The sequence below is a fragment of the Trachinotus anak genome, unplaced genomic scaffold, assembly GCF_046630095.1.
Source record: "Trachinotus anak isolate AG129_WGS33_773 ecotype Australia unplaced genomic scaffold, CSIRO_AGI_Tana_v1 ptg000019l, whole genome shotgun sequence".
NCBI lineage: Eukaryota > Metazoa > Chordata > Actinopteri > Carangiformes > Carangidae > Trachinotus > Trachinotus anak.
Genome location: NW_027273870.1, coordinates 13,989,680 through 14,005,219, shown reverse-complemented (window position 1 = coordinate 14,005,219; position 15,540 = coordinate 13,989,680). Strand labels below are relative to the sequence as shown.

Sequence of the window (15,540 nt, the reverse complement as noted above, 5' to 3'; positions counted from 1 at the left end):
GAGGAGAGTGAAATTATAGGGGAATATTTTAATAATCCTCCATTTAGGTCAGACAGCGTTAAAGGTTTATCTTAAATGTCACACATTTATAACTGAGTAAGTTAAGTTTCCCTTAACGTTCCCCTTAAATTTTATTCATTTGGTTTGGGGAAGTTTAACAGGATCTACCATATATATTTAGCTTATTTCAATCAGCTGGGATGAAAAAAAATTAATTGCTTCTAGAAGCAGGTGGACAAGGATTGCGCTTGATCGACTTCACACTTCTGTGTCTGTTGGGATGGGACAACTTACACCATCAACTTTTTTTGTTAGTGCAATGACTATCCAGATCCTGATTTCAGTTCAGGGAAAACAACATTAAAGAATATCCTCAACTGAAGAGACCAAGTTTTCATTTTAAAAAGTTCAGACAAATACAGAGATCACACAGGTGGACTTGACATGAGGGCTACCAGCTCAAATCCCAGTCATTCAGTGGACCACCATCCAAACATCCATCGAGTTTTTAAAGTTTTCACCCCCCCCCATCAATGTCATTCCAGCAGCCGGTCCCAGCAGATAAGTCCAAGGTTGAATTTCTTTCCCACTCTGAATGTGGAGTCAATATTGTTCTGTCTTGGAGAACCTTACGAACTGGTGAAGGGTCCAGCTTGACTCAGAATTGGTTCTCCTCTCCTCCATGTGTCAGTAACTCAATGCTACATAATGTTACATGTCTGTTTTCATTCGTGACAACTACAGTAAGCATGATAACTTTAGCTGACTTGCTGTGACCCACATTATAAGTGTGTTCTGCAAATGTTGCAATCGCTAGTTAGCTAATAGCATTGGGGTGAAGCATATCACCGCAATGCTACTGTGGGCTAATGGTTGTGGTGAGATTGGTTTTTTGTTGACTCTCATGTCCACAGGGTAACTTTATTCAGTTGAACTTCGACTAGTCGTCGTTAAAGTCCCACAATCCTTTACTAAATGCTGTGATGATGATAAATAGGACTATAAGACAAATGAATTCCAATGTCACATTAAGTGCTGCCAGTTCATCCCCCAGCACAAAATTAAAATAATACAATGGCTTTATCCAGCTTGTTATCATCTGAGAGAAAATGGCTTTTTTTTTAATCAAACCAAACCACAATCTAGCTCCATGATACCTTGCAAATCTATTCGAATAAAACCGCATTAGCTATTAAAGAGGACCAAACAAGTGAAAGCTGTTCATGCCAGATGCCTTGTTTATTTTAGATGTACTATAACACAGGCTTCATCAAAGCAGTTTCAATACAAGGTGGAAAAAATGAAAGGGAAGTTCAAACATGATATATATAAATTATTAGGTCTAATTCCTTTTTTAAAGATGGAAAAAGAAAGAAAATCCTGAACCAATATCAGATTTTAAAAGCATCACCATGCAAAAACGTTGATTTTTTAAATTTAATTTAATCTAATTTAACTTACCTATTTTTATATATATATTTCCTTTATTTTTAACTAACTCTTTTGAAACATTTTAGGGCAACAGTTCAAGGTTCTCCAGATGTATTTTGAAATGAACCTAGGTTACAGTGAGGTATTGTGTTATATAAAGAGAGTCCTGAATAAGTCACATTTTCAGAGAAACCCAACCACTTGCCACCAGCTGTTCCTCTATCCATTTAGCTATAATGTTCAATAGAAAATGCCCCTGAGTCACTGGACTTCATGATGGCCTCATTATGTCTGAGTGACAGCTGGGAGCGGTAAAACCCTTTGCTTTGGGATTCCAGTGGGCTGTCCGACACCTACGGTACATGGGAGAGAGAGAGAGAGGTGTGTTGCTTTTTAGTATAGTAACATAAATACAGTATTGTCATCTGTCAAAACTTCTTCACTTTGGTTTTATCATGTCTGAACTAAACACATACATCAGATTTAAGTACGAGTCACTGTATGTTGGGTGGGGTGGATGGGTGGGTGAAAATCAAATCTTAAATCATGGATATAAAGGCTTATCTGCCAAAGGGAGCGTTACTAAGTACAGACTTATTTCTAAGTTTTCTCTGCAACTGAACGTGGTTTCTTGCCAGGAGCAGGTGATGGCGACTGTTGTTTGACGATCGCTTCAGCCATCTTTGTCTTTATAGTCATAGAGTGTATAAGAAGATGGACGTAGTGTCAGTGACTCCAGTCTAATCCCTTCTAATTTGGTAAGCATACACTCAAATGTTAAAGCTATGGTTAGCTAGCTAGCAATAGGAAAACTTACAAAGAGCCTTTAATAGGGCAGCCAAACATTTGTACAGGCCACAATTACTTAACTTTTGAGGAAAGGCTCATGTTTACCTTCTGTTTACTATGAGGGTGGTATTACTTTTTTCACTTCGGAAATCAACTAAATATGGAATTTGCCCTAGGGTGCCCAAACCCACATACCACTGTGAAGCCACGCAGCCTTTTCAGTTGGTAAACTCTTGACATTTTATAGGTTAAAGTTGCATTAATCAATACTTTTATATGCATAATGGCTCAAATAATTAAATGTAACATGGCAGGTGTCACACATAGGGGAAAAACCTGCAGGACGTTATCAACCAACTCTGCTGCCCCCCTTTGTTCTATAGAACCCCTTAGCCTCTTTTAGCTCATTGTTTTGGTTTTCTGGCACCTTGTCTGCTGGATGTGTAGACACCTGTTTGCTAGCTTTAAAAGGTGATAATTTGTCAGTATTCTGTTTATAGCTTTGTCTAAAAACAGTAAATTAATATAGTTTTAAGTTTTGACAATCCACATATTTGTGGTCATCAGCACTTAGTTGTCTATCAAACAACCAAGTATTTTTGCATGTTTTTTTCTTAAGCTGCCATGTGTTGAGCTCTCAGGGCTACCATATATTTTACCTCTTCAAATTTCTTGGCCTTGTACTGCTCCGCTCCTTTCAGGAAGTTCAGTAGTATGATGTCACACAGCACCGTACCCTACAAAAGAATAAGAGTAAGAATAATGACCTTTATTTATACCATGCTTATCAAAACAAGATGAAACTGTAATAATACCAAACAATTTTGTTGACTATTTATGTTTCAAAGCAAGAATTAAGTTTTGCACAATTAAGGTCAAATTGTACTTACTACTTGCACTAGCTTAACATCAACGTAAAAGTTTAATTTCCACTGTCATTAACCAGTTGTGAGAAAATACACAAAATTACTGAATGAAAAATGTCAGGTACATAATGAACTTAATGAACTGGTTGTGTCAAGTATACAACTACAACTTACCACACCCACTGATGTGAAGGCTGCCACCATGTTGATGAGTGTGGGGATCATGTTGAACTTTCCTGCCTACAAAGCCAGGTTTATTTACACAGTGCCATTCAAACACAAGGCAATTCAAAGTGCTTTACAGGGGCATGGGAATACATTAAAAACATAACATTAAGATGATATTAAAATAGCATTTAAAAAATCATATCAAGATTGCGTAAAATCAGGTAGGAAACTTAAGTCATCATTTTAATATAAGTGCTGCAGTGATAAAAAATGTTAAAAAGATATTATGTGCGTGATTTATTGGTGAGCTGCAGCAGACAGCGATGTTTTTGCACTGATTTAAATGCGCTGACAATTTCAGCAGATGTCATTTGTTCAAGAAGCTGATGACCGGAGGGGTCTTATTGTATAAGCAGATCGCAGATGTATTTGGAAGGACAGTAGATTATATCAGCAGGTTTGGCAGCAGGTCAGCAGGTTGAAAAATGTGGATGAAAAGAAAAATGTGGTAGTATAAGAAATTACTTATTCTGTTCATTTAATTCCTGCCTCTACTGAATCCTAAATCTCCAGAAAAAGTTTCCTTTAAACAGGTACCTCAGTTAAAAAAAGATAAAGTAAAAAGGACAAAGTGTAGCTTCCATATTGAGCTGTTAAAATGACCATAGAGCCAAATCCCTGCATCATTCATAATGAATAGTGTTATGCAAGTACACATATAAACACAAATGTCCTCAGTATATTAAATCTTTCTGAATGGACACATTTAAACTTGTTATATTGATTAGGAATGAGTGGTTGATACACACTCTAAGATATATACTCACATTTCCATTGACCAGAACATCAAACCTAATAGCATAAGCTTTGACCAGTGTGCGGTAGTCTGTCCCGTTCTCCATCTTATAGTATTTGGCGAACCTGTGAAGACAGACGAGTCACACCATTTTTATATTAAAGAAAATTATTTCAAGCTTATGTAGCAATGTGTACCTGAGACTTACATTGTTGGTGTAATAGAAGAAAATATAAGAAGCACTTTACAAAGGGTCAGGACAGTAAATAAACTGTTAAACAAAGACAAGTACAGAAACAGTATAAATTTTATTTTGAGTTTTGTTGTAATGTTGTAGTGTAAACCTGTTGTGTTATATTCATGTACTGAACTCAGTTAATCTTAGAGATTAAATGTACATGTTTTCTCAATGAAAGTGATGTGTGTGTGTTCCACTCCATCTTCCTAGTTAAGTCACAGGCCTTGTGTGTCCTAGCATCCAGGACCAGAATTAGATTAGAGAAGTAAAAATAGTTGCCACTCTGGTTAGTGATCCTGTGCATGTTATGATAAACATGTGAGGCCGAGGTAAAGATGCTCCATTATAGCAATAAAGTCAAGAGATGTAGCCTTCGGGCAGTAGTGATACATTGGAAGTGGCAGGGATAACTTCATTAGTGGAAAGACTTTTACCAGCAAATAAAGTTGTGATAAGAGACATAAGAGATCTATAAGGTATAGATCTTTTACTCTCTCTCTCTCTCTCTCTTTCTCTCTCTCTCTCTCTCAGTCTCTCTCTCTCTCTCACATCTGTGTGTGTGTCTGTGTGGATTTCCCTTTGTTATTCAGTCTTGTACTCTGCAGAGACAAACTCAGGTCCTTTATGCAAATAAAGGATCTTTAAATTTGGACAATCTTCTCCAGGTGATTTTCCCACTACAGTGTTGTTGCTAGACGAAAGGTCATGTGTTTACTAAGATAATGAGAAATGCTACTCATGAATATCTGCAATGGAGTCCAGTTCTCTGGATGGAGCATAGCAATCCAATGTTGTAGCTAAGTACCTGAAGTTGTAGCCCGGTGAGACAGCGTTTTTCTGTGACATGGCGTCCAGTCGGGTGAACGAGTATGAGGGGTTACACTGGTCGTCTGACTTGTCCAGATCACACATCCAGCCGATCTTTATCCCAATCACTCCTCCCTTTCAAAATAAGAGAGGTCAATGGATGAGTATATGTATGTGTAACCATACATATGTATGTGTAACCAGTGGCTATCCTAGACTTTGGAGCCCCAGGCAAAGACACCCATCAAAGCCCAGAAATGCCGCATCACCACATGTAGACTACAATTTACAGATGTATCCTGAATGCATCATAAGGAGGCAATGGGTAGAGGTTAGCTACAGCACACATCATCAGGGCCCCCATATAAGCAGTTGGGGGGTGTGGGGCAACAGCAGTACACTGTTGCAGTTTAGTGTCTTTATGGGGGATTTAAGGGGGTTTATAGTTGTCATTGCAAATGTGCCAATATGAAGGGCCATCAGGAGCCCCTTTTCCCTTTGGGGGCCCAAAGAATTTCTCTGGTTTGCCTCTCCTGTCAGAGGGCCTCTGTGTGTAACTCTGTGCGCAGTTATGTTTCAGAAAAATGTTGCAAACAATTATGTTTGGGAGAAACATAATTGTTTGCATGTGTCACAAGTAACATTTTGCTCAAATGCAGGAGATAGCGTGGAGTTTTTATCAGTCTTGTCGCAAAAAAAACCCACAACACATTTTAAAATGTGACTCTACTGAACACAGAACTTTGTATTTTACTGAAATAAATCTTTGAAACAAAGTACGGTTTTAAACCGTTTTGTAAATGAAGCCAGTAGATATTGTGGAATACAAAAACATTCACCTGTTTTCACAGATGAAAAAAAAGAGGTGCCTCTGTGGCTCACCTGGTAGAGCACAAACCATTGCAGCCCTTACCGCTGTGGCCTGGGTATTGCATTTGCCTTTTGGGGTTTCTGTAATATTAAGCCTATACACTAGAATTATTTGATTGACACAGCTTTGAAGGAAAAATGCTCAAATGGTAAGTTAATGTAACAGTCAGGACTGATAGACCAGAAAATCATATGTCTTGACTCCACCTTGTCTGCCAGTTTAGTGAAGTTCTGCTGCGCGTAGCGGACCACATCTCCTACTCTGAAGATGGGGCAGTAGGTGTTGTTGATCATGTCAAAGTTACATTTCTGGATGTAATCACCAGTGATAGTTGGAAGGAAGTTCCCTCTGCACACACACACACACACACACACACACATCATCATCATGTCAATATGTCAGACTTCAGTATCTGTGTCAGCGTCGTCATCATCATCATGTTTAAAATCATACTTGTCATACTTGGTATAGTTGAAGGTTGGGAAGCGGATGCTATTCTTGATGAAAATGGTGAAATTCTCCACTTCCATCATTGGTGTACTGAGAGAGAGTGAAAGGGAGGAACAAAAGAAAAAGACAGACAGACATATGAACAGAATTTAGTTTAAAGGTCCCATATTTTACTCTTAAGTGTTTTATTTAAAGTGTTGATATCTATAAGAAGATATATTTGTGGTTTTAAAACAATCTCAGTGTAGTTTTACATACCTCTCTCAGGCTGACTGTTGAGTGATTGAACATAAATATAGCAGATTTCAGATAAACACTCTGAGAAAACAAATCCTGGAAGGTTGGATAGTGGGTCCAGGCGGGCAGGGTTTGGGGCATGACTGGGAGTATTAATATAGAACCTAGACCTGCTTTATAATCAAAAAACACATGGACATCTAACTTTATACTATATGGGACCTTTAGGTTTGTTATTTTTCTTTAACGGATAGTGTTCTGTCCCAACACAGAGAAATGTCAGAATTTGGATGCATATCATGACCTTCAGTTCAGTACCCTTCCTTAGAATAACAGAGCAGGTAAAATGCGGTGAAAAGATCTCTATCACGTGCACAACATTGTCTTACGTCTTGATGGTGTCTATCTCCGCGGGACACCACCCTTTTATCTGACACATGTTGATAGTGGCATTGAAAGGAACACATTTCCCTGTGAGAATCCCTGAGGAGGAAAAGAAAAGCTTTCAAACAAACACAAATAATCCTGAAGTTCAGAAACAAAGTAAAGCATTAATTCACGTATACATCAGTGTCAGTAATTATAGAATTAATTTTTCATGAAATATTGTGAGGCAGAGATGAGAGGAGGAGAAAAGAGTCTCACCATAACTTCCTGGTTTATTGAGGTGTTTAGTGCAGTCACTGTTCTGAGTACAAGTATACTTCTTCTCACTCTGGATAACATCCAATCACACACACACACACACACACACACACACACACACACAAACACACACACAAAGACACACAATCGATCCGATAACTATGTATCGATCGTAGCAGATAACAGACAAAGAGTTGCAGTTCTCTTCTATGGAGCTTCTATGGAATCTTTCAGTTCATTGGTTATATAACCAGAGCTGTTTTGGTCTAGTCTCTGCTCAGGGTTGTTTCCAGCAGCAGACGGCTGTTCTCAGTGAAAAAGCTCTGAGAAACTCACTGTAACAATGTTTGAATTATGGGAGGCCTTAAAAAACTAATAAATAACCATTAGCATTTCTCATGCTGCAATGAATGATATGAGAAAAACATCAAATCTAATTACTGGTAGTTGTAAATGTGTGTGTGGCTCTGCTCTAGTCAGTGCAGTTGGTGCAACTAACTTTATCTGACTTTATCTAATAAGACATGAAACTTGATAGTTATGTATAATGGCTTGTCGGCTGCTTTCATGTGTTGCCTCCTTAATGCGTAGAGTAGGCAAGGACACCTTGGCATGAGTTTAGCCAGTGAAGTAAGAGAGGAGAGGGCAGTGTCTAATGAAACTGGGCAAAAATACAGTTTGGATTCTTGAGGTGTGACTGAATCAAACTCTACAAAAGACTGGTGAAGAAAGTAGCTTATTGTCTAACAAAAAGCTTTTGCAGATTGTTGGCAGATATGACCAAGCAACATCCTCCAGGGCTGAAAAATGAAGCCATCACAGAAAACTGCAGTTCCTCTAATGACCACTAGAGTCTGACTCCAACAGAGAGTCAATCCCCATAGACTCCCATGTTAAAATTTCCAACTTTACAGGAGAAATAAACATGTTTACAGCCTGGTACAAAAACCTGTCTCGAGAGCTAATTTCCTCCTTCATGACAACTGTACAGGGGTGATTTTTTTTATATAACTCATCTGTTTACATATTATTATGGCTTAAATTTATTATATAAATTATATATCATCAGACAGGAAAAGAAGGACACATCTGAAGGTGCCTTTGAAATAGGACAGCTTAGTTAGTACACTTAAAGAATCGTCAGTAGCACTTATTGCTGCGCTAACACTTCTTATCGCACTTAACCTTGATTGTTCCCCTTTCTGTAAGTCGCTTTGGATAAAAGCGTCTGCTAAATGACTTAATGACTAAATGAAATGACTAGTTGTGCCACTGTGATGCAATTGGTCTTCAGATGCAGCCTCTTAATTGGTACACAGCTTTGACCAAGTGTCAACCCACTGTGACATCACACATTGGTTTGTGATCTGCCATTTTGAAACCTCGAGTTTGTAAATTGTCTGTCACCATCTTGTTTTTTTGAAACCTGAAGAAACCACATTTGGAGGAGAAGGTGGAGCTGAGGAGGAATGAGGGGTGGATCTGACCTGCTCTGTACTCCATCCTGCTTGTGGCACAGTCTGTCAATCACATAGCAATACGGTACGGTATTTTCCTCTAAATGGGACCATAATTTAAAAAATGAACATCATGTTGTATTGAAGAAGACTTGAAACTAGAGATTGAGACCATAAACTAGGAAAACGTTTACTGAGGTCATAAAGCAAGTGAGAAGTAGAAACATTTTCACATAGACTTCAATACAATCAGACTTCTTATCTTAGTGGAGTCGGCCCCTGTGGGTCATTAGATAGAATGCAGGTTAAAGGCTCTTGGCTGCACTTATCAGACCCGGAGTCTACGTCCAGTTTTATCTACAGTCTATCTGTACGACCTGCTCTTTTCTACGGCTTTATACTCGGAAATGGTAGGAGCCTTAGATTACTATCTCGTTATGGAATTTACAGGATATCCTGTAAATTTGATCATCTACCTCTTACAGCAAACTGTAGTTTGGGTAATGTATTCATAGATGAGCTGCACCTTGTAACTCAAGACATTTATTTACTGTTGGTGAATTCATGTGACACAGTTTTTAATGCCAGATACAAATGAAGTATGAAGAATCATAGCTGTATATTTAAACCAGTGAGTGGCAGATTGGCAGGATTATTAGTAAACAATAACAGTGGAGGGCTAGTCAGTTAGAATGTCTGCAAACCTAAATTTAGAGGCAGACAATGGAAACATGCAGCACCTTGATGAGGATTACAGTAGCTTCATCTCACTAATCTTAGCTAGCTTAGGTTGAAATTCTGGTAGAAGTATTAGTAGTGGTAAGGCACTAATAATGGTAGTAGTATTGCAGTTAGTATCAGGTAGTAACAGTAGCTGACCTCAGGGCAGTATCCTTGGACTTGGTTCTCTGTAGTGATCAATTTGGTGATGATGCAGAAGACTGAAGCTCCCTGTAGAAAACACAAACAGCAAATAAATGTATACTACTTCCATCTATCTATCTATCTATCTATCTATCTATCTATCTATCTATCTATCTATCTATCTATCTATCTATCTATCTATACCTGTGTGGGCGTGACGTAGTCTGCAACATCCATGACCTTGTCGTTGTAGATTCCAAAACCTTTGACCTTGGTCATCACTGATGATTCAATAGCTGTGTCTCTCACCTGGTAGGCCTTCTCATAGACAAAGACCCACCTGAAGTGTGAACACACAAACACGGACACACAGACACATGCACACACGCACGCACACACACACACACACACACACACACACACACACACACAAAATGTGACACTGACCTATCATGGAAACATGCAGACATTGTTTTAACCCAATAAAGAAAAGCTCCCTCCTTAGGCTGAGACACAGCGCAGCCTGTGCAGGTATCATTCTGTCATTCACTGTTAATTAGCTGGTAGGCATCAAGCTAACACTACAGTGACCTAAAAAAGGTCAAAACAAACAATAATTTAACAAGTGTTAAATTATTATGAAAAATCAGAGTAAGACATTCAAAAAGTTTTATACACCATAACAGAAGGAAATGAATAAATCTGACATTCAGTTTAGTTAAATTAATCCTAACATGAACACATTTCACATCTTCACATTAACCCAAATCCCTTTTATACACTACTGATAACAATTTTGATGATTTGATGATTTAGCTAATAATACAAACAAAACTAATAATACAAATAAACCTAAATATGCTGACAAAAATTACATTGAAATTACACAAAAAAACAAATTAATAACTAGTAGTATATTTTTTTATTATTATATATTTTTAGCAAAAAAAGATAAGATTATAATTACCTATTCTGTATTGAAAAAAATATATAAAGTAAATCTCAATAAAATAGCAATTTAAGCATATTTTTGTGTCAATGAGTGAGTTTAATATTTAAACATTAATGGTTTTAATTAATATATAATTCTTGGTGATACAATAACACTGATGATATTTACTTTACAATAATAAAAATGATAATATAAGAATGATGTGTATTTAAACTTAAAAACATTTTCCCTTCATTTGAAACCTGTATTAGTAGTTAATTGTCAATTAATCAATATAATTGTCAATGCCAAAATTGTTAAATGAAATATAAACCTTTAGATACACATTTGGCAGTTGGCATTGTTTAGGGAAACACTCACCCAATGAAGTAAGAGATGATGAGGAGTTGGACGACACGGTTGATGATGCCGATGGTCCAGCTCTTCACTACCACCGATTTTGTGGTTTCATAGGTGAAGAAGTCTGTTATACAAGACCACATCCTGGCAGTGTGCGAGTGTCAGTAAACACTTGTAAGGAGCTTGTGTTTGTGTATTTTCTGTATCTGATGTTACTTGTAGAAATATAAAGAAAACTAGCTCTCTGTGTGTATTTTGTGCGTGAAAGCTGAAACTGAGGCTGTTACAAGTACAGGTGTAGGTCCTGAAATCTGGTTGACACCTTCAGTCGTTAATTTGTGGAAAAACAGTGAGAGTCCCGACGTCCGAGAGTTGTACGTCTCCTTCTTCGTGGAAAAGTCTTTGAAAACAGCTGAGAGATGCCTGTAGCTCAATCTTCAGCTGATGGTCTCTTCCTGTAACATCAGACTTAATGTATCACAATGACTAACTAGTCCACATGTTAAAAGCTCTCTTTCTCTTGCTTTGTCTTTGTCTTTGGCTCTCTCTCCACCCATTTCAGCCAGTCCCCCCTTCTCTCGCTCTCTCTCTCTCTCTCTCTCTCTGCCTCTCTCTCTCTCATTTATCTCTTCTGGTTACCCCTTGATTATCTAAATGACTCCTCACAGTCCTCCTCCCTCCCTCCATCTGCTTAATGCACCATGTATGTTCAGTTATTTGTGCATATTTTTCTGGATTTACAGTCCAGGAACAAAACACTGAGTGTGTTATAATAAGAGCAGTGCCTAAAGGGTTCATAAGAAGCACCACACGACACTAAAAGCAGTACGATCAATGTTCTTCTTCTAACATCTACTTTCAGAGGTATTAAAACTTAAAAGAAAAAAAAAATGTAATGTAATTCTAAAAAACTTTGAGTAAAATGATCCTCAAATGCATTTTCCATCCAGTTAAAGGCGCAGTAGATAATTCTTGAGAAAGATAGTTCATTGTTGAGCTTGTCAGTTATAGGTGCTGCAGTTTGGCCACCGGACCCGCAGCTTTGGCATTTGATGACCTGTGAATGAGGCTCATCAATGAACTGGCTCCGATTGGTTCTGTTCATTCAGGCCTTGGACCAGATAAAGATGGCCTCGTCACAGCCTCTGTGACGATCACTACAATCAGTTGTAACCTGTGGCATGTTCACATAGACTGTAACTCTTAATGTCACTGTTTAAACCATCTTCACTGAAGGTGGATCACACAGCAGCTATCATGCAGGTCACTTTTAAATTTATAATAAACTTTTTATGCTTATTGTGCCTTCCTCCTATTTTACCATAGTCTGTAAATAAAGATGGACATAGCCTCCATGACGTCACCCACAGGTTGTGAAGCTTAGAGTAGGCTGCCCCCCCCATCGCCATCTCAGCCCTGCCTGACCCCACCCCTAACTCCCAGTTAATCCAAAAATGGGCAAAGAGGTGGAGCCGAGACTTCAGTGCATGCAGGTTTGTGGCAAGCATACGCTGCCGTTAGCATTGTTAGCACAACTAGCTTTAAAGGCTACCCCAAGACTAATTAATTAGTTAACGAGCTAAGCTAACACGGCAGGTGTGGTGAGCACAGAAACGATACCTGATAATTATGTGCTAAAATATAAATAAAATTATACTAGAATTTCACTCACCTTAAAATACAGCAACAGCCTACATTTCATTCTATATTTTCATTTTTATTGTGTGTAGTGTGTAGGTGTGACTATGAGTGTGGATGGATGTTTGTCTCTGTTTGTCCCTGTGATAGACTAGCGTCCTTTCCAGCGTGTACCCCGCCCTCACCCAATGCCAACTAGGATTGGCTCCAACCCTGTTTGGATAAGCAATATAGATAATGGATAGATGGATGGATATTATCGAAGAATCCCCCAAAAGGCTTCAACACCACAAACACAGAGAGGTCACATTCACTGACTCCAATTAGCTGAGGTGATGCTTAAAACTAGCAGCTAGCCAGCCAGCAGCTAGACAACTGTGACGGCACCCAGTTGTCACTCAAAGTAGCCACGCCTTCAATTATTACAACTTAAGATAACATGTTTATTTCTGCTATAAAGTTGGACATTTTAACATGGGACTCTATGTGGATAGACTCACTGTTGGAGCCAGACTCTAGTGGTCATTAGAGGAACTGGAGGTATAACACTTAAGTGTCTGCTTCATTTTTCAGCTTCAGAGATTGCTGTTTGTTTCATGCACAGTGGATTGTTGCAAATGTCATTAGCAACAGTAGGAGGAGACAGAGGAACCTACAGTATTAGATTGGTATATAGCCAACACTGAACACAATGTTGCTGAATAGTAAGATGGTGTTAAATGCTACAGTTGAGTCATCATTCAGTTGGATGCTTAAGAGCCTAAATTCAGTTTCCACAATTAATTATAACTGAGCAAGAATATCTAGTTTGAACTGTCGTTTGAGCATTTTTCTATGAGAAATTGATCCTGTATGTGACATATTACTACAACTTGTCAGATGGATTTACAAATATTCTCTTACCAATACAATAAAAAAAATAATTTTATATTGAAAATCATATTAATAGGGATGTCTTCTTTTTTTAAAAGCTGTGCAGTGCTGTGGTTATGCATAATTCCCTGTGCTGTAATTTACACTTACATTTTTGTTGAGTTGAAACTGACCCTTCAGTGAAACATTGTCTTCTCCTGAATGACACACCTTGTCCCTCCAATTTTAACCATTAAGACTTTGCCATTAACTTATGTACTGTAGAGAATATCACTTTTTTACACTGTTATAGTTTGTCTTTGATCATTTGTACATTATTACGAAATTAAAATGAAGAAAACTGTTATGGGGTAATTCACCTACAGTGTCATACCAGTGAATCCGGTCATTGCGGGGCCAATATAAATCGATGATAAAAAACAATTAAGTTTGGGAACAAGGGAACAAGCGACCAATAAATGTAACACAAAACCACAAAATCTAAATATTTTGAAGTGCTCACCTTTGTGTCATTTATAAGTTTTTAATTTTTTCACCTCTGTGCAGTGCTTGTTTTAACCCAGAGTAACTCCAAGTATCCTTGTTCCAAGACACAACACAACCGGACATAAAAAAGTGTACAAAGATTTAAAGTCTGTGGCTTAGAAATATACAATAACCAGATAAATAATTGAGTATGTTTATAGCTGGAGGTGTCCTGTCAACAGTTTCACAGGTGTCTCTTTTACAGTGGTGGTCAATAGGAAATGCTTTTTGGGTTGCAGGGGATTTTTCACTCCAGTACTGCAAGAGGCGACTGGGAAAAATCAGCTGTAAGGCCACAGTCTAAAGTGACAGTTTCAGCAAATATGAAAAAAAGGTGTTACCCATTGAACTTTTAAAGCCTTAAAGAACCAAACAAACATTTTGGGAAGTATAGCTGATTGCTGTTTTACTGACTGAAAAGTAAAAGTAAATATCAGTTTAATAGTAAAAACGGAAAGCCTCATTTAAAAGTAAATCTATCCCATATATTATTTTACACTTTTAAGAGAAAGCAAGACATTTGGGTTCAGGAAGGTGATAAATTTAAAAGTTATATATTTTAAAATGAAAAGACTTAATTTTGTCAATTCTGATAGCTAGGCTACCATTCTCATCCTCCTCCCTGTCTTTAGGCGAAGCTATGCTAGTTTTATGTTTTGTTGTTTTACTTAGAGAAAGCTGTAGTTCTAAAATGTTGGCCACACGCCACAGAAGAGTTATTGCAATCAACATAAATTAAGTTAAAAAAAGACTGGTGATAAGACTAAGCTAGCTGCTTCCTGTCTTTAAGCTATGCTATGCTAGTTTTTGCTGTGCATTTTTTCCTCACATAAAGCTTGACATGCATTTGATAATTCTCAAGATTTTTTTTTCTTTTAGAGAATTCTAAAAGGACTGAAGACTGGCTAATACAATGCTACCCTGACATTGAATATAATTTGGTCCGATGAAGACACCAAGTTAGAAACCATGAACTGAAACATATTTTAGTCACAGTTGGTGACTAGTTATTGAGATTTTGCTCACACCATCAGGGTAGTGAAATCAACTGTGACCCAGTATCCTGACCTGGACATGCTGTTACATCACTATCATACCAACATGCAGCTGTTTTACTACACAGCCAGATGCAATGTTTTGGACATGATGGCGGCCACCATTGCACTTTCATGAAGTCGGAATTACATGATTCTACAGAAGGTTTTTAATTTGAAGAGATAAAGCGGAACCCGGCCAAGGCGAGAGAGAGAGAGAGAGAAGAGCAAATTATGAATTAACCAGCCATCATTAAGTTAGATTACCCATTGATATTCACTCCAACCTTTGATGTAGTATGTGCGTGCATCACCCATGTACAATTAAACCCTTCATGGTCGCACTGGTCATCGGGCACATCACTACAAGTGGGTTGGCACTGTCAAACTGCTTTATCCAGCCCTCTCTATGTGTCTGTCTTTTTGAGATTATGAGTGGTACCATGAATTAAATAATTTTCTCTACCTGTCTATCATTAGGCGGTAAAGATGAAAAGGCAGAAATCCATCCTTTCATTCATCATTCACTCTTCTGACAGGTTCTTTGTTTGCCTGCTGGA

General features: G+C 38.0%; 1 protein-coding gene across 1 annotated transcript; it reads right to left on the bottom strand.

Moving 5' to 3' along the window:
- Positions 1-1,216: 1,216 nt before the first annotated feature.
- Positions 1,217-11,465, bottom strand: p2rx3b (purinergic receptor P2X, ligand-gated ion channel, 3b). The gene is made up of 12 exons (XM_071505457.1): positions 10,932-11,465; positions 9,824-9,959; positions 9,635-9,706; positions 7,299-7,368; positions 7,043-7,136; positions 6,429-6,506; positions 6,173-6,314; positions 5,094-5,230; positions 4,082-4,175; positions 3,261-3,326; positions 2,880-2,957; positions 1,217-1,784 (listed from the first exon to the last, which is right to left on the bottom strand). Exons 1-12 carry the CDS (start codon positions 11,051-11,053, stop codon positions 1,659-1,661), a joined length of 1,215 nt encoding a protein of 404 aa, XP_071361558.1. The 5' UTR covers positions 11,054-11,465; the 3' UTR covers positions 1,217-1,658.
- Between the last annotated feature and the right edge of the window lie 4,075 nt (positions 11,466-15,540).